Source organism: Cephus cinctus, unplaced genomic scaffold (genome assembly GCF_000341935.2).
Source record: "Cephus cinctus unplaced genomic scaffold, Ccin1 Ccin1_scaffold0315, whole genome shotgun sequence".
In the NCBI taxonomy this organism is placed as follows: Eukaryota; Metazoa; Arthropoda; class Insecta; order Hymenoptera; family Cephidae; genus Cephus; species Cephus cinctus.
In genome coordinates this window covers 38,115-57,551 of record NW_014333017.1, presented here as the reverse complement: position 1 = coordinate 57,551, position 19,437 = coordinate 38,115, and the positions used below count along the sequence as shown (strand labels likewise).

The 19,437-nt window shown below is 36.6% G+C and overlaps 3 protein-coding genes and 1 long non-coding RNA gene across 13 annotated transcripts; 2 read left to right on the top strand and 2 right to left on the bottom strand.

Annotated features, from left to right (window-relative positions):
- The first annotated feature begins 530 nt into the window (after nucleotides 1-530).
- LOC107266457 (prefoldin subunit 6) lies at nucleotides 531-1,446 on the top strand. The gene is made up of 3 exons (XM_015736947.2): nucleotides 531-808; nucleotides 879-1,074; nucleotides 1,157-1,446. Exons 1-3 carry the CDS (start codon nucleotides 745-747, stop codon nucleotides 1,275-1,277), a joined length of 381 nt encoding a protein of 126 aa, XP_015592433.1. The 5' UTR covers nucleotides 531-744; the 3' UTR covers nucleotides 1,278-1,446.
- A 92-nt stretch (nucleotides 1,447-1,538) lies between these two features.
- On the bottom strand, nucleotides 1,539-11,724 carry LOC107266453 (glutamine synthetase 2 cytoplasmic). Of its 3 annotated transcripts, none has more exons than XM_015736940.2 (3): nucleotides 11,535-11,724; nucleotides 3,467-3,657; nucleotides 1,539-2,658 (listed from the first exon to the last, which is right to left on the bottom strand). In XM_015736940.2, exons 2-3 carry the CDS (start codon nucleotides 3,648-3,650, stop codon nucleotides 1,733-1,735), a joined length of 1,110 nt encoding a protein of 369 aa, XP_015592426.1. In that variant the 5' UTR covers nucleotides 3,651-3,657; nucleotides 11,535-11,724; the 3' UTR covers nucleotides 1,539-1,732. The 3 variants fall into 3 exon arrangements, with proteins under 3 accessions (XP_015592426.1, XP_015592427.1, XP_015592425.1); XM_015736941.2 differs by lacking the exon at nucleotides 11,535-11,724 and adding an exon at nucleotides 8,072-8,183; XM_015736939.2 differs by lacking the exon at nucleotides 11,535-11,724 and adding an exon at nucleotides 5,904-6,318.
- On the top strand, nucleotides 3,899-11,616 carry LOC107266458. Of its 8 annotated transcripts, XR_003059350.1 has the most exons (9): nucleotides 6,422-6,752; nucleotides 7,824-7,959; nucleotides 8,041-8,250; nucleotides 8,743-8,863; nucleotides 8,953-9,118; nucleotides 9,192-9,510; nucleotides 10,264-10,470; nucleotides 11,147-11,396; nucleotides 11,486-11,616. It is a non-coding gene; the product is annotated as an uncharacterized LOC107266458 (long non-coding RNA). The 8 variants fall into 8 exon arrangements; XR_003059348.1 differs by lacking the exon at nucleotides 6,422-6,752 and adding an exon at nucleotides 3,899-4,155 and having other exon boundaries at nucleotides 8,953-9,510; XR_003059349.1 differs by lacking the exon at nucleotides 9,192-9,510 and having other exon boundaries at nucleotides 6,379-6,752; nucleotides 8,953-9,029.
- A 5,226-nt stretch (nucleotides 11,725-16,950) lies between the features above and the next one.
- LOC107266456 (putative peptidyl-prolyl cis-trans isomerase dodo) lies at nucleotides 16,951-19,052 on the bottom strand. Its single transcript, XM_015736945.1, has 3 exons — nucleotides 18,886-19,052; nucleotides 18,077-18,289; nucleotides 16,951-17,973 (listed from the first exon to the last, which is right to left on the bottom strand). The coding sequence occupies exons 1-3, from the start codon at nucleotides 18,938-18,940 to the stop codon at nucleotides 17,753-17,755; spliced, it is 489 nt and encodes a 162-aa protein (XP_015592431.1). The 5' UTR covers nucleotides 18,941-19,052; the 3' UTR covers nucleotides 16,951-17,752.
- Nucleotides 19,053-19,437: the final 385 nt, after the last annotated feature.

Genomic DNA, 19,437 nt, shown 5'->3' with positions numbered 1-19,437 from the left:
GTTACGTAGCAGAACTATTGTTAAAACCTATCAGGAACTATAGAACTGCTCGAGAACTATTGAAAAAGCCTATTGATGAATCATTTTCCAAATATTGTGGTGTTGCACGGGTATGAAGTTGGCACCGCAATTTCTTAAAAATGTTTCAACAGTACACTTTTTCAATAGTTCTTGAGGAGTTCTATAGTTCCTGATAGGTTTTAACAATAGTTCTGCTACGCAACATCGGTAAAATATCTATTAAATATACTGGTAGCATCATACACTTCAGTGCAGGCAGGCATGAGTTGCTGGCTTTTGTCATATTAAACTTACCGAGCTTATACTGTGCGCTCAAACTTAGGATTGCAAAGAAAAAATATTTAGGCTATGTCCGATGAGCTTCCTCGTTCTAAGTGTTGCTTCGGGAACGAGCGATAAGTAGCGGAGAACCTGTACCTGCCAATCCACACTAATCCACACGTTCGTGATTGCGGTCAGCTCGGTTACGACGGGATCCACATTATCGACGAAGGCGATGATCACGAAACTCTGCTTCCGGATTCGCCGCTCTGATTCAGCGCTATGTTTTTGGTATCGCCTAAAACCGTAACGTTGTACATCTCTCTACTCGTCTCTGAAATTACGTTTGAAGTTGACTCCGTTGATTCAAGTTGATTTTGTAGCCAACGCTTCATAACCATATAAGTCAGGAACATCGTTGTGCATTTATTATTAGTTATCTCTCTCGTATTGCACGAAAAAATGGTTGAGGAACTCCAAAAGAAACTACAAAGTGAACTTGACAAGTTCAAACACATTCAAAAAGGTTAGTACATGGCAATAAAATTATACCTTTATTATTTATCTGCTATTTCATTGCAATTTCTCTCAATTAGATTACCACAAAGCTCTTAATCAGAGACAACAATTGGATGGACAGCTTAATGAAAATACAGCTGTGAAGGAGGAATTAGATTTGTTAAAATCTGGTAATGAGGTTTTCAAACTCATTGGTCCTGTACTCGTAAAACAAGAATTGGACGAGGCTAAGCAAAATGTTGCCAAGAGAATGGAATACATTTCTGGAGAATTGTAAGTAACTATAATGTGTCATTCTTTAATACAACTGACATCTGTATGATATTAGAGTATGTTCATATGGTGTCCTTTGTAGAAAACGTACTGAAGACTTGATAGCAAGCCTGGACAAAAAGCAAGATACGCAACGGGATGTCTTGGGGAAACTTCAACAACAGTTTCAGCAGGCACAGTTGAAGGCTGCTATGAAGGCTTAGTTATAGATTTTCAAAGAATCTTCAAAATCTAATAATTATTTAACGTTGCTACATATACTATTGAAGTTACTCATATGGCTCTATATAATGATAAATGCAGCATTTCATCCTATTTTCAATAATATTACATAAACTCAAAGTTATAAAGAATATATTCTTTTTCACGAAGCTCTCAGTATTTTGTGATAAAAATAATAATTAGAATTTTGAGCGAAAACTCAAGATTTGGTAATTATGGGAAAGAAGAGTAAAAAGATGAAATTTCTATTAAATATCCTTAGAACGATTTATTTAATAACGTAACAAACGAGCACTTTCATGTAGGGGATAATAGTGCGCTTATAGAATTCCTTAATGAGTAAATACTTAACTCATCCTTATAAATAACATCTTTCTTAAAATACTGCGATGTTTGGAGTATTTAAAATAATGCAGTATTTGAAGAAAGGAACAATTTACTCATTTAGAACGCAAGTGCGCACCAAAGCTTCACAAACTGCATAGGGATCACAATTACTGCTAGGTCTTCTATCTTCGAGGTATCCCTTTTTGTCTTCGGCCACACCGCGAGGAATACGAATACTGACATTCCTATTAGCAACACCAGCGCTGAAGTCATGTATACTGCTGGTCTCGCAATGTCCAGTGAGGCGACGCTCGTTATCTTTTCCTCCACGAGGATCATAGGCCTGGATATGTCTCAAATGTTTCTTACTAAGCTTATCAATAGCTTTTTCAATTTCCGCAATGCCATTCTCCCCACGCATTGCCTTGGTTGAGAAATTCGTATGTGCTCCAGCACCATTCCATGCTCCCTCAACAGGTTTTGGATCAAGAGTAACGATCACACCATATTCTTCAGCTATACGATGCAAGAGAAACCTGGCAACCCAGAGGTCATCGCCACCACTGATTCCAACACATGGTCCAACCTGGAACTCCCACTGCGAAGGCATAACCTCAGCATTAGTGCCAGCAATGTTGATTCCAGCATAAAGACAAGCTCTATAATGAGCTTCAACGATTTCCCTGCCGATAACTTTGTCAGCTCCTACACCACAGTAGTAAGGGCCCTGTGGACCTGGGAAACCGTTTTTGGGCCAACCGAGAGGTCTGCCATCGAAGTCTAAGAACGTGTACTCCTGTTCGATGCCAAACCATGGTTCCACATCCTTGATAGCCTCCATGGCTTCATTGGCCTTATATCGTCGATTGGATTTGGTTGGAGTCTTGTCACTGGTATAGGTATCGCATAGAACCAACTTGTTGTTTCCACGACGGAATGGGTCGTTGTAGATTGCTACTGGAGACAGGAAGATATCGCTGTTGCCTCCTTCAGCTTGATACGTTGAACTGCCATCATAGGTCCACATAGGTAATTCTAAAATAATTTAAACAGAACTGTAAATCTATGGGACATTGTCGAAAGTTCACTTAATATGAAAGAAGAATGATATTAGACAAATTTGGCTAGCTAAACGAAAATATAAATAGACAAAGCTCCATGAGACAGAGTGTGCAGCATACAGACTAAACACTTCTAGTATTCTGCGATTTTCATATATTAAATCTATCGGCGCAGATATAAAAAATAGACATTTTATATTTGGATGCTAACAGCAGACAAAGAAAAAGCAAAATAAATGTATTCGTAACGTTCTATTTTTATATCTATTTCTATGCTGACATTTCCTCACTTTTTAATTTAAACCGCGATGAGAATCAGTCCTTAAGAACGCAATCTATTGGAAACCCTTCTTCTCTCCTTTAAGATAATTCCAACGGTTATTGTCCATAAAGTTTCAAAACTTGTCGATCGTGTCTGCTTGACGAAGAACATGGGACAGCCATATCCACATAAAGAAATTAAGAAACCGGTCAAGACTTAAGGTAAACGTGTGTAGGATAAAAACTTTCTCCATGATTTTACTGCGAAGATAAAATACGCGGGCAGAACTAAACGTACAATCATATAACTCTGTTGCAGCAAAACGCAAAGTACATTAACAAACGTGTAAAGATTGGTCTTATCGTTTCTGAAGCAAACTTGAGAAATCTTTTGTTTTCTGATAATTAACTAGAAGGGGATATTACAAAGGTTAAGGAAAGCTTGTTTACTGTATCTCTCATACATTTTCTATATATCTTAACCACTACTCTTTCATATTATCTACAGCAACGATACCCACCCTTCGGATCCTTCGGAATGAAATCCAGAGTCCTTGATTTACATCGAAGTCCCTCGCCTGTTCCATCAATCCAGATGTATTTCGCCTGCACTTTGTTATCTGGCTGAGGAAGATCTATATAACGCTGTAGGAGAGACTTGTCGAGGGCCGCATTTGGCGAGTCCTTGAGCACGGTACGAGACATAGTGGTGCTGTAAAGACAATGACAAACTTTAAATTTTCATGTAACATATTCAGTACTATTCCATGATGGATACAAAGAATCAGTAGCATATGTATACGGTGGTGTACAGTCATATTCTATACAGTGTTGTTAGTTGTTCGTGCATATTTTGCTAAACTAAATGGTAAATACATTCGCCTGCAGAACACCAAGAGAACAAAGTAGTGTCACATAAATAAGATTGCCCTACGAATAATGAGAAATGTAAGAACTAAAATAAACCCGGTACGATCGATACATATTCATAAAAATAATGTTATCGCCTCGTCAAACGAGTAAGGACGTGTCGCGGTTATTGATAGAACGCCAACTCTAATATTAGATTTATGAAATGGGTATGACTTTGGCTACTTTTGCATATGGAAGTTAGATTCAAGAGCCTTGCAAACAAAAATAGGGACTAGGGCACTATGATACAAACAAATAGAAACATAATATCAGAAGCAACAGCTGTTTCCATGAAGAGGTAAGGCAGTAAACGAGATATCATAACCTAAAATAATTTTATAAGCATGGATAAGCGTCATCCGTAATTTTTTATTAATTAATTCAACTCATTCTTCAGTTTTCTTCCATGACACTTCTTGGCTACTGTATCAAGCTGTAGGAATGTCCGATCCATGCAGCAATGCATATGAAGGCGTATACACACCCACCCACAGTGCCATAGTGTAACCATTAACACTTAAACGCACACGGGAGTGTGATATACATAACACGCATAAGGCACGTGTTCCATGCATGCACGATATATGCGCAACTCTTCATCCACGTTGGATACCTTGTGAATGCTATGACGAGCATTTAACGAACAGCGCTTATATATCTTTCTCTTTCTGCTTCTCCTAATTTTCATTTTTTCTCTTTTGAAATTTTACGTTAAACGACGGCCGACCTTTCGTATTCATAATTGGTGCGCCTGCTTTCCTTTAATCAAGCATGACCCGAGCCACTGCCACTGTCTATTACCGATCTGTCATCACCATAAATACAAGCTATGTATGTATATTCAGTACCATTGTAAGTGAACGCATGAACTGAAAGTGCAATCCAGCATGCCTGAGAATGGTATTGTTTTGAAATATCATTCGTTAACCTTTTCGATGAAATTCTTAGTTCCTTATGATATGTTAATGTCATTATGGAAATGATTGTATAATTGTTTTATAGTTTAGATAGTGATAGTTGCCTTGAGTTATTATATCGATAATGCACCTGATGAGTTTATCCAAAAAAGAACCAGTACAGATTTCATAATTTTGTTTAGAGTGTTTATCGTTCGGAGATAGGTCACGTCATTTGTTATTTTATAATCTAGATAGGTATGAAATGGTGGACCAAATGAATATGGTTTTCTTTATCAAGTTTCCATAATAAAATCTGCTATCTCATTGACTTATCAGGGTATTCATCCGATTGATAATAAATTTTTTTGACATATTTTCGAGAACAGTCAAATTTAGCACTTTATGATGATTTAATGTTAAATTAACTTAGGATATAATGTATTGGTATTGTGCATGGAATGACCCCATTTTGCCCTTTCATATTGGCTGATAAATACCGATAGGCATTGACTTCGCAATATATCAATTCATGCACGATTTCACGCGTGAAAAATAATTTTCTAAATCTTGCGAAGGTTGCAGTGTGTCGGTAATAAGTTTTTTTTCTATCCGTCATAACGAAATATTTTCCTTTTAATTACAGCACCCGGATACTGAATTCTGTGTGCTACTACTCCATTTTAAAACAAAGGAAACATTAAATTGAAGGTTCTCCACGAATGTTCTGTTATTCGTGTCCTCTGCCATTGTAAACATCTGTATAAGATAAGTAGATAATATAAACATATGCTTTACCAGTTGAATTAACAAGACTTAATAACGGTCTCGAATTTAGGACATGTAATTTCATAATGAATCGAGAGAATTTAAACTAGTCAGTATAAAACTCAACAAGTTAGTAGGAAAGTAGTATACATATTCATCTTATCTGAGTAATGCTATCTCATATCCTTCGTGAACAGTGTGAAGGTGAACTAAACTATATTCATAATAACTGGAGCTAAAAAAATCTGAATGCTTCCTATCCTCATCGTATATGTGTTATAAAGCCAGCCCAGCTGAGCCCAGCGACATTTTTCATGAAGGCCCAAGCACGTAAGAGAATTTCTCTGGAAAAAGTCAAACTCTCTCTTTATACTCGACTCACCTGAAGCACCTTGCCACAGAAATCCATCCTGGCTTCTGTCCAGAGACGCGCTGGAAGATGCCTGTCTCGCAAATCTTTATCAGAACTTTGAAGCTCATTGTATCTATTTGATCCGGTACCAATTAGAGGAGTATACTTTAATTAACGATGCCAGATTGCCAGAAACGTCACCCGATTAAAAGACAATACACTCTTCGATACTGTATAGGTATATAGATATAGAGTTAGATATGTATATCACGCTCGCTTTACACGCTACACGTGCTATCGAGTTTTTGGCGATATTCAACAATTTCTTTGCGTCTCAATTTTGACAAAGACACAATTAGACGTGAAAATATAAATTCAATTCGTGCGGCTGTGTAACTCTAGTTTCCTGAAGTAACTCGGCCGTGAGAGCAACGCACTGACGAAGGCGGCGACGCCTGCCTTTATATAGGCGCCCCTCCCGGACGCCACAAACTCGCCGGGAACCCATCCCTAACCTGGCTTTCTGTTTTTCGATGGATTTTCGGCTGCTCACCCTCTACTACGCGTTGCTCCAACGACAGTTTATCTTACGCGCTTGCGTCTGCATTTATCTTGATTCTGTGAACGGCACAGGAATTGTAGAGACTCACTAACGTTATTAAAGAAACATAACAGATGCATCTGGTGCTCCTCAACGGAGACAGCTTGTCGCTGTTTCTCATAAGTGTCGCTAAGGAATACTGGATTTCTACCTTACTTCTGTATTCAAAATACCTTATTGACATTGACTATTGTCAGATAATCAGTGTTGTGAACGATTACTTATCGTTCAAAGTGCTTGATTCGATCTGTATAGGAGTAAGCTAGACATTGAGTAAGGTCAGTTTTTTTCTTTTCAACGATAGGTTATGTAATAGAAATCAAAGTGTAAATGAAGTGGTCTGAGTAGATTAATAAAGTCTAATTTTATAAAGTCAAGTCTTCCATTATATAACTTTTTAGAACTAAAGAATCATGTCAAGGTATTAAGTATAAATTTGCAAAAAAATGTTAATAAGTACCAATTGGCTTGTTCTGAGTTACTGGAATTCATTCCTGTCAGTAGTACAGACGACAGAAAAAAAATGTCCGGCGTAAATTACCACGCTAGTTACTTAATCCTCGAGTAGTAGCGTAGGCGATGTCCGAATCAAAAGTTCCATTAAACGATAAGGACCCGAGGAGTAGAAAAAATAAAATTATCGCATAAGCCCCCCAACAGAGAGACATTTTGTCGCGTTGCCCTGACATATGACTGGTACAATGATTAAAAAAGAGCTGTAACCGACAGTATTTGCCAACCACAGAGTATTATTTTATTTGCCTTTTTCGCTTCATTCCTTGGGTATTTTCCAGTGACAAGAGACAACCGAATATGTTCATCTAGCCTTGTCACAGTATCCGTCGCTCATGATAAATTAAACTGAAGCCCTAATATCCACATAGTAATCAGGGAGCTTCGTTACTCGTCCAAAGAAAATATTCAGTCTTATCGAGCATAGTATATACAGTCAATGTACATAGTAATACTCCATCTTATACCAAACGTGTACGTATTGCATTAAGTTATTCAGAGAAACAGCTGATGTTCGAAGGGCGTAGCTGGATCTTGGGCGTTAGAATTCCGTTTGACACATGGCTACGAACAGCTTTTGAATTTACTCAGCTGTTCGGCTGCTCAGCTACTGACCTCCATGCCTGTTGCATTTCCTTGCTGTCTGTTTCTTATTTTCGTGCCGGCTAGGAGAGGGCTGCTCTCTATTTCAAGAGTGGCCGGACATCTTAGCAGAGGCTTAGAACTCTCACTGTCGACCAACACTTTAAACTTCTCCTTTCTTCTCAGTGTCTTTGTATATTTTGATATTGTGGATTCTTCCCCTAGCTACTATATTTAACTCTTATTTTCAGTAGCAATGGTATTGGCAAAGCTCTAACGAAGGTGACGTGTATCCAACTAATCTGACGCATGGGAAAACTTAGGACAAGCTTTGTTATCGTATTATCATATTCAATACCAATGGTACCATTGTTCAATTTCATCAATAAGGTATCGATTAGAATGTCGTACACAAGGTATTTGGATCATGCTAATAACAATTATTAAAAATTCTCTTAATTGTATTTTCAGGGGGCCAAGGAGTCAACGAGGAGTTACTCACTATCTTTAGAGTGATCGAGATTTCCAATTGAATCGACTGGTCGAGAGTACATCGAGCGACTGATCAAGATCGATTCCTAATGACTGGGACGCATCTCGAGCCAGGAAGTGTCTCAGTCGCTGCCAAGTATTTCCCGCTGGCGTTTCAAGGCTTTTTCTTCTATGCACGTTTGTATTTACGTACGATCACTATGTATGTTGCTCGTTTCAATGCCAAGGCCGTCACGATAGTACACGCAGAGAATTATTTATGGATGGATGCTATTATTGTTATATTGTCATTTACAAGGTTTTCATTACTGTGACAAGATGCAATATCATTAATATAAATTTTCATTAATTTTTTTTACTGAATATCCAGTACTAATATTGATAGAATAGAAATTACTGTGAAATTGTGATCATGAAACAAAGGAAAAGGAAATCGATCATTTTTCGAAAAGTTTGCTGTGCGAGATGAAGTTTCGAAGTGATCTTTGCACTTTAAGAACCGCTAGGAAATTTCCAGGATTTCTGGATGATATTTATACACGTTTGGGTATAGGCGGAGTAAATGTCGGGTCAAAAACCTGTTTCCGTTGCATGACGAGATACCGACTATGATGTAAAAGCATGGGATTCGTCTTCGGTATTTATTTTGAAGTAAAAATAATTGTTGGTCATTATTTCCAGGAGGAGTACGAGTAAACCTGATGCGTGAAAATTCTTTCCCATTACAATACTCTGGTACTAAAGTTAGAACTTTGTCAAAGGAATCTATCCTCATACCTGGGCATCATTTTAATTAACGAAAGTTTGTGGCATCTAATGATTAAGACAATCTTGAAATTCTTTTATCGCATGTTTTCCAATACTTGTTTACTGATTCTGCGTGTTTTTCAGAAAAACGATGGACGACTTTGCTGACCGGATATCAACTTGTTTACCTACTGTCAATAATGCGATCATGCTAGAAGAACGTAAGCGACTCCTGCTAAATATTTACAACGACATTTCTAATTGTGACGTAGTGGGATTAGGCTGGTCTTGATTAACGAGTTCCCCACCCGTACGTTAATTAATCTTTAATTGGCGTTACGCACTCGGAAATATCAATGAAAGAGACGTGCGTGGCTTCGTAGGAAAAAAGCAAGAGAAGAGAAAATAGTTCACGTGCAGAGTTAACATTCTGGAAAGGCCATATTCGTATCAGTGTTTGAGAATCAAGGAAAATGATATTTATATTTTACTTGTTGAACGATTCTCATAAATCGTATCGATGAACTACCTTCGGTGCTTCATCAAGATAAGCGACGGAGAGTGATGAAGGGAGCAAGAGAAGAAATAAATGTAGAACCGAACCATCGGAAATTAAAGCCTTGTAACGACGTATGTCAGAGGCCACGTCCTGATAAAATCGATCCTTGACGAGATTCAAGGCTCCACGATAAACAGGGAAAAGTATTTTTTGATATTTGATTCTCTCTCTTTCTCTCTCCAACGCTAATTATCAGGGATAATTTTTCAAAGCATCCTATTCTCTGGTACAGATACAAATTTAATAGATAGGATTGTTGATAATGAATTCAGCATATATGAGAAATTTATATTGTATATAGGAGTATTTCAGAGTTAAAAATTTCCATCCAATCTTTCGAACAATGATAAGCAAGACTTTCGTAATTATCAGTGATAATAGCTATCTTAGCTAAACGCTAATCTTAACATTAAAGCGTATCGCTATATTAAACAACTAATGGACATACAAAGTATGATTCACAATGTGAATATTATTGAGAATCTAGGGTATACCTATAGTCTGATAGTAATCTATACACATATATAGCATCTTTTCGTAGTTCTTATCGTAGCGGTAATCTTATCAGTGACAAACAATCTTTGTTATCCACTATAATTTTCTGCATGGCCTAATACCGTGTTACGGAATTAGATTTCCTTGTAAACATATTTAGAGATTTCTCTAAAGCAAGCATGAATCCCGCGTGGCTCTAGAATTTTGTTGTTATTTCACTTTTTTTTCCATTGAACCGTCAAATTCATATAACTCGAAAAACAAAATTCTGTCGCATGACATAAATGTGTTTACCAATATTGGATGCGTCGTCATCTATATGAAAAATAAGTGTACTTATAAGGAATTATCTTACGCAATCAAAAAAAAATATGTTTTTAACAAAATTTATGGTGTTCCAGGAATTTGGCTGCCACAAATACCAGATTGTTTGACTTTTTAATGAAAATCTGCCTTCTTGACTGATATCAATGGAAATCGATGCCGCAAAATGTGTATCGTAGAATGGCAAAAAAATGGATTAATGAAATTAGAGGGAGTTGAGGTGTAATGAATTCAGAGAACGAGGTGCGTGTCAGAAGCAGTTCGTGAGCAGGAGCCGCATGCAGGTATACAGATGGGCGTACGAGCTCTATTTGCTACCAAATTATTTAGGTGAAACGAACGGTAGGTCCTTGACCTGAAACGTCAGAAAAAATATAGGGTGAGAACATCGGGAATAGGATTTGACTAAACTTTAAGGACACAATAGCAGAGGAAAAAAAGGGCACTTTCAAGTCAGCGTGAGCGTAGTCCTAATGTGAATCGTGGAATCGATCAGAGTCTCCATGGTGACTCGTGAAAACAAACTTGCGATTCTTCCTAGAGAACGGGATTTTGATCAACCGAATACCAGGACCAATTGGAACCTAGAGGGCTTCCACTCGCCTCGCTTGACTTTTTCTTTATTTTTCTTCTTTCTATTTTTTTTTTACACTACTTTGCCATCACTCGAGCCATTGGCAAACGAACTTATCATCATACTGATTATACGATACAGTAAGAAATCAATCTAGCACAGATTTCTTTCAAGATTTTACCTTTTATCTGACACTCTAAGAGATCTTAAGAAATTTGCGTTATCCTGTCCTATCTCTAGTGCGAGGGAATAAAAAAGATATATTTAGAATACTTTTGTTAAGAATGAATATTAAAAATGTTATCAAACAATTTCTTTATCACTAGTTGCACACACTTTAATTATACAGATTCTCGTACGATCATTAATGCTCATACGTTTTTCAGATTAATGCAAAAGGTCTTAGACTTTGTGAAGAAACCATCAAAATCAAAATGTATCGAATCAACGCCTAAAAGGAATACAAGATGATAAGAAGAGTCAAGGAGTTCAAAGGTCCAAAATGATTTGATAACCCCGTTTGAGAACCTACGTAAGCACGGATCCAATATACGTGGTGTGGAAAGGAAATTAAGACTAAATAAACGCGGATTAATTTACATCACGAGACGATGACGTGAAATACGAAAGACAAAAGTATGTATGTACCACGCAAAGATGTGGAAAAAAAATAATATAATCCCACTCGTATCAGACTGTTTGTCATAATTTGCTTTTTCTTTTAGGGTAAAGTTTACACCAAACTAATCTCAGTCACACGTAGAGAACACTCACCGTCAACGGGATTGCCGCCTTCTTCTTCGAATGTGGTTCGATCGATTTTATCACAGGGAACAACAGTGCACTTCTCTCTTAGCTAGAGAGCCACAGAGAGACTAGACTGACTCTATGCTGATAAAATACCTTGTGAACTGACGTTGGCGCGTTCTTGCGATACTTATGTAGGGCCTTCGAGCGCAAGCGTCACCACTCCCGCCCGACCCCTGTGCCACCACAAAACTCATCTACGTTCGTCAAACATCATGTGTTTAGCTGAACATTACCACTAGAAAAGCACTTCTTACCCCCACTCATACTACTACTTCTCTATTTATCGCTCTATGTGTCAGTCAGCTAACATTGTAGTTCCTCAAGTTGGTTACGTATCAACCTACCACGTACACTCGTTTCTCTCGTGTATGACCAATTTGTGGTACATGAACCATTAACTTGACACAGAGGATAGCAGCAGGAAAATGATCGTTATTCAAATTTATTCTACTCGATAGTTACATCATTATACTCATTATAATCTGAGAGATAGACTGGTTCTTGGGAATTGTTTAGACTAGATTCCCTCGTTTCTTTGAAATTGTTGTTTGGTTTTTTTTTTAAATTCATTGAATCGAACGCGGGCTCACTGTACTAGATTATTTATAATAAATTGATAGATAATTGCTAATAATCGTGTGACACTGTGTCACGTAGGGTTGTACTTTGCCGTGGATAGGATCACGAACGATCCCACGGCTCTTTTTAGCTCCCCACAAAATAGCTCACTGTCCTTGGGTTACGTTAGGATGTACGAAGAGAAATGCGACCAATTGTCGTATGGAAATTCGACACCGTTGACGCAAAATAATGCTCGTTCATAACAGTAGTTTGCTTTGTCGCTGCTGATAGAGTCAATTGGTGGATCGCTATAGCTGTAGATGATAACTGGAATAATTCGGTCGTTTAATATATTCATGCATTTAATATGCATTTAATATATTCATGCACCTTTTATGATAATTTTAACGATACCGGTTTTCTAGTCAAAATTCGAACGCACTAGCCTATAAACATAGACACTAGCGCTATTTCTGTATTAATTTTTGCAAAATAATCAGGTAATTCAAACATCCGTATATCGTGGGAAATAAAAAAACAAGCATGATTTTTCTCGATACTGGGATACATGTTTACATTGAAATTGTCGTCCTTCGGCACGAGTATCAATTTTATTTGACGGCAACGTATTTACTTGTTCCTTACCAGGCCCATAAGCATGTAAACTAAATGAACTTTATTAATATTCCACCAAGTAATTTTCTAATGTTATTTTTCTCTGTTTTAATAGCTATTCTGGAAAGTGTTACTAACGTGTGACGACATGGGAAATGGAAAAGCTGATATGAATAAGTGACCTTGCTTACTCCGAAGAACAAAAAAAACACACTCCCATTCATCGAATTCGTATTGTTTGACGGACACGCATAAATGGTTATATATATATATTTACGTGAGCATATGAATTGCACAATCATGCAAATTTTGTACATGCGACGCTATACGATAATCTAATAAGTATCTTCTAGCAGACGACTCGCTTGTGAAAAGAGTTGTAAATTAACGTTAAATAGATTTGTAGCCATAAAAGATCTCTTAAGAAATTATAATTGGGCCATATTCATCTATTGACTTACTTACGCATCGTCTGGAAAATCTCACGTAATCGCGCGCTTTGCCAAGGTATCCCGAACGATCAGCTGAGTGGCGCATGCTAGTGTCCCCTTCAGACACGTGCTTGAGATACTTTCACTATGTCTTCTTCGACGCTAATAACGCATACTGTCGACCAATGGTATAACACGTCCAGAGGAATTCACGTTACGTTATCATTCGGGCCTTGCGTTTAAATGCGCGTTTTACGAGTGTAACTTGGCCCTAACCGTGTCGCCTAGAGACATTGAACTTGAGTGCATTAGACAAATTGAACAGCTGCGTAATATTTGACAGTATATCTTGTTAAGTACGAGGGAAGTGTTGATTATTCGTAACTTGATTGATCCATTGGAAAAATTCTATTATTTTGGATTTCGAAAATTGCCTACTCTTGACTTATGGGTGTTGACGTGTGTCAGAAATAGAAAATTATACTAGCGACTGACACCTAATGACTTGCTTATTGTGAAGTATGGAGTTTCGTAGTATAGCGCCATGGAATTCTATAATCGAGAAAGAAATAGCTGGTACCTGTGATATCAACAGTATACATATAATCTTAAGCACGAGTCATATTTTCTGGGTAATTGGTGTGACAAATCAAGAGATTCGGCAGAGTCTCATATAAAAAATACATATCTCAGTATATTTATAAGTTTCGAATAATAATAAAGAGCGAAGTGCTTCACTTATAACTGATAATTAATTTATTTAGCATCTGTTAAAAAATTACATAATGATCATGAGTTTCTTGAAACGTTGTCAATTTTTTTAGGGTATTATCGAAAAACTGTGTTTCGATTTCAAGGTGCTTTGTTTCCTTTATCTTAATCTGTCAATCAGATCAGCGTCTTATTATTGGAGGTTCGAATGTTTCGTTCACTTTAGTCACTACGATGTTAAATTGTAACAAAACCAAATAGATTGCGTAAGGATGTATCGAGCATAAACTTTAAATTGACATCTGCACAACGTTTTATGTAACGTTTCAAGTCCCGATAGACGTCTTGTATTTTATACAGATCTTAACAAAGCGTTATGTAGGCACCGAGGATTAGACTGAAATGTTCGAGTTGCAGGTAACTATGTATCATCAGAGTCAATGATAACTGAGAAAAAGTGTCGACAGAGTCAACCTTACCTAAATATATATTTTTGAAGATTTTGATTTTCGGGTTGTCTCATTATCGAATTACTGATGCTCTACTGCGATCTTATTATCGCGTTATCTTGTAGGCTGTCTTAAATATATCATTGACGACACTTTATTGGCGATCAATAATCATAGACTGTCGTACAAAGATATTCGTCCGAATGTAAGACGCATAAACTGTGCCTTTTTCGCGTGCGTTCAAATTCAACTGTAAATTTTAACTGTTTAGTGTAGGTTCTTTCGCTTATGCTCAAATTCGATTGTAAATTTGATCTTTTTAGCGTCTAATTATCATGTTAAGTACCTAACCAGTTTTTACCTATTTACAAGCGAGTGAGAACGAGGAAAGACATTTCATTAAATGCGTCTCATTTGCAAATACAATTATATTTATTATGACATTTGAAGTCAGTCTAACATATCATATGTAAATATATCGCGTATCGAAAACTCATTTATATCATTAGGGTATATTATGATGCTGTATACGTAGCGACGGTATTGTTACACTTAGAAACATGAGAAAGTGAAAAAACAAAATAGTGGCGTGCAGATAAAGAGTATCTCGTGTCCGTCCAACGAGAGGAACCTTCCCTAATAAAAATGCAATTTGTCCCCCTCTGTCGGTAATTTCATGACCTCGGCTTATGAACGACGCGAAGCATCGCAACGCAACACATGTCACGCCATATCTAGCTAAGGACAACAGTTATCAAGAGGGGGGAAGTAAAAGGGAAGGTTAAATAAATTGAGATAATTATTTTATCAATGATTCCACCACAGTTCTAGAGACTGCTTCTCAGGTGTTTTACAAACAAGAAGACCATAAGTACTTAAAACTAGAACAATGAAACCCGTCACAATGAGGGTTTTCTATATTTCATGCTTTAAATTATAAGCAGTATTAAGGTGCTTTTTATGGAATTGATGTTGACTTTTGTCAAGATGAGAATGTTGATAAATATGCCAATATATTTTCCATCAACTACTCTGTTTTTGAAAATCTGTACATAGGATACCGAAATATGTCAAAAAGTATGTTAATTGTTCAAGTATATATCTATTGTCGTGCAAGAAAAACGGGGTGGATTCTACAAATTCCGAATTTTCTCACAATATTTTATTTTTTATTGGTCTAAATAGCTTTAGATGAGGGGATTAACTGTATGGAACATATATCAGATATCTATTAATATTAAGCCTGACTTACAACTTAAATGATAGCCTGATAAATTATTCCAAATAATGTAAACGAGACTCTCGAATATTTTGGCGATTTCAAATATCAGCGATTTGTGCACTATTTAGTTCGAGGGGGTTCGTTATCTTTGTGGTATAAACAATGTCAGACAAGTCACGTAAATACTGACAAATTTCGAATAACCGATTTAGATTATTATTCTGCAATTATGTGCTCAATATAGTAGTTGCGCTTTTTACTATATTCCGTAGTTTACATAGTATATTCATTATTACCATAAAATACCCGTAGTTTAGTACTGCAGCTAAATTGCCATTGAATCATTGTAATACAAGAATGATAATGAGCTCACTTCACCTGAGTCTAACAGTTTCTACTTCTCGTTACTTCTTTGTTTCATATCGTATTACCATCTGTACGTGGTTCATTCTTGTTTGTTTCGTTGGTAACTGTAGAGCTGGAAGACCTGTTGCCTGGTGAAACTAATTCCGCGATTTTAAGGCTATTATCAGCGAGGAGGGCTCATCCTGACTAGCAGCGAACTCATTGATAGTGAGTGGCGGATTTCCTTTTGGTATAGGGTGACGGCAGAACCATCTCAATTTGTAACGTATCACTTAACTCATACGGCTACAAGGTTTTCCAAATTGTCTATTCGACTGCAGTGAACGTAATACTGTATTGCATGTATTATAGTTAAATTACTGACTTATATTAGTATAACCCATGAAATTATTTGTTTCTTAATTAATTGTGTTAGCAGCTGACTGATTTATTGATTAAAAAATTCTTCGACCTATCAACCTCTTGTCCATTTGTTGATTTTATGTAGAGAAATATGTGACTTAAAATGAGATAAAAGTAGAGCGTGACGGTGGCAGGAGGGAGGTATCGTGCGTATCTTGGATGAGTTTTATCAGACGATTGGGTAATCATTATTTTTTGTTAGCGAAAGATTGTCAAGGCACGCGTATGAAGCTTATCTATAAAACGAGTTTTACGCCAGTAAAAGTTTCTGTTGAGCATATAGTAAACAAAATTGTCGGTCTTGCCTGCTGACGAGGCAATAAACATCATCATCGTCAGTTCATTAATTATCATATACGCAATTTTCTAGATACTTTCTTCCATCGATTCTCCAGTGATAGATATCAGCTAGCTTCTCACATTGTTATTTCGCTATCGTACCTGATGATCCCGGTAAAAATAAAATATTAATATATTGATTGATTGCATTCACCTATCTCCTCGTATCTTAATCTTAACTGATGTTGTCGGACCCTGGGAACAATGTAAAATCGTTACGCTACAAGCGTAAGTTTTTTTTCCACGACATCAATTAAGGATTAATATAACGTGATAGACAGGAATGAACTTACGAAGTGTTTTCTATTATTGGTACACGGGTACATACAGTTGAGTGCTGAGAAAATTTCAATTGGATTCTTTATAAATATTAAATTAGACATGATAGGTAAATTCGTACGACTCCTTTGTAAAACTCTTTTTAGCTAACAGTTGCTACAGGGACTGATAACTATTGAATTACAATTTTAACACTGTAAATGATAACTAAAAATCCGTAGATATATATAGCTCTTGTCTACATAAGTAAAGAATTTTGTAATATGATGCCTAATTAGTAAGAATATAGACTTACTTACAATTTAACAGAGTAAATGCATTTATTTGACTTAGCTTTAGATATAACTTACATAAACACAGACATGATATTATTCATTTTCTTCCTAAATTTTCCGTTTACTATTTTTTTTTCTCTTGACATTGCATTAAGCCTTTCTTTTCTTCCTGATAATGATTGTTAACGGATTTTACAATTTATAGAGGAAGCAAATTCATACGGATTATACTCGATTATATGACGGAAGCTTTGCTATATCATGAGATATTTCTTGTAAACTTAGATATTAACAAACGTACGATTATTTAAACGCTTATTAAGACCCAATTAAATTGATTAGTAGAGTCAATAGTCCAGCCGTGCATCCTGGAATGTCACAGGACATCCTGGAATGTGATAGGAATGTCCCCTTGATGGAGACAGGATGATCGACTCGACGACAGTTCCACGGTGAACGAATAACCGATCATTACTGGCTGTTTCTTTCTTCTATTGTTTTAAGCATTTACTGCAGCATAGTTGAGGTGCATTCAGGCGATACGCTGAATAATGTGAATCCCACTGTCTGTCACAACTGGTGACGAGAGTTCTCCTACTTTCAGTGCGAATGCTGCTTGCTCGAATGGCTTTTGCATTGCACCACGACCAAAGGGACCCAGGTCACCACCTCTCTTCGCAGAGCTACAGTCACTGTATTTGGAAGCTAGCTCTGCAAAGGTTGCTTTACCTGAGACGATTTGCTCTCTGTAAGCTATTAAAATATAGAAACATTAATATAATATTGTTACAACAGGGTATAATTATGTTCTGAACGTTTGTAGTTTGAATTTGCATTTCATTATTGGTTTTCTTACATTTAACCAGTTCCAATGCTTCTTCTTTAGATCTAGTGATGTTCTCCTCACGCCAAGATGATGGTCTTCGAGATCCTGAATGCTTTACCAGGAGATGAGAGCATTGTACCTCTTCTGGTCCATCTCCTTTAGAATCTCCCAAGGGGTCTGCGGGTTTGTCTGGTCTATCCCATTGACTCTCCTTTGTATATATATTTAAGTAATAGTGCTGACCTAAATGAAAATCATATTGCATGAAAATTTGTCTGATATATTTTCACATGCCATAAAGAAAAATTCACCATAAGAACTGTTCATTAATTTTTGTGAGAGAAAACATAGCAATCAAAAAAGTACAAATTTCACACGATACCATGACTTCTTAAGTTCCATGTCAAGATTGGAAACATTAAATGTATTATAGAAGTATAAAGATTTTGTCTAATGAGGAAAGGAATTTCAAATATAAACCCGGAATCATTGACCCGTTTTCTACTGATAACAATAATCAATGAGCACCTCTAATGATTTTTGCAAACTATGTTGGAGTAGAGGACTTCTAAAGAGCAACATCTGACTCCAAAAGAGGATTCTGGAAAGGGAAAGTTTTAACAAATAAAGGAAGTCAAAAGGTAGATAGAGGTATGTTCTTATTGAAAAATATTGGAGCAATGTCAGAAGTGCCGGCCGTTATGGGTGCCACACGCCCAAACCGGAGAATTACTCCTGCCAATGAACTACAGACGTATACAAATAAATTCTCTTGTAGAATTCTTCAGGAATGTTAAAACTAGCGAACAGTCCGCTCCAATTTTGATTTAGAAACACACCCGTAGACCTGCTGAGGCGTTTCTCCCAGCCCGCTGGTAGTTCCTCGTCCGCCATTATTATTCGATATCGTGCTCATTTCTATTCCATGTTTCTTTCGTCTTCTGTTTCTTCGTTCCTCAGTTTTTGACGAACGTTACCAACTTCATTGCGAAACGAAAATTGTTCCAGTTCCACCGAGTTCCCCTAGCAAATTATTTCATATAGGAATAAGAGCAAATTCTTTCTTCCTCAATTTATAAATAATTTAAAAAATGTCAATAATAACAGAGGGCAAAAGTCATATGACATTAAATAATGTTGGCCTTTATATAAAGAGATAAAATAGTTTCTCACTTATAAATAACTTATAGCACAAATTCAAACCAAATTGTGATCAGTCCTTTAAACGTAAAAAACACATTGCACTTCTGACTTCAATCAAAGATTATTTATACAACTCCTATACAAATATTCCTGTACAAGATAATCAAATGCTAATTAAAATTGAAGCCCAATGTTACCGTCTAAGTTTAAGCGGGAGTTAATTAAAATCTATGATTTAACGGTTATAA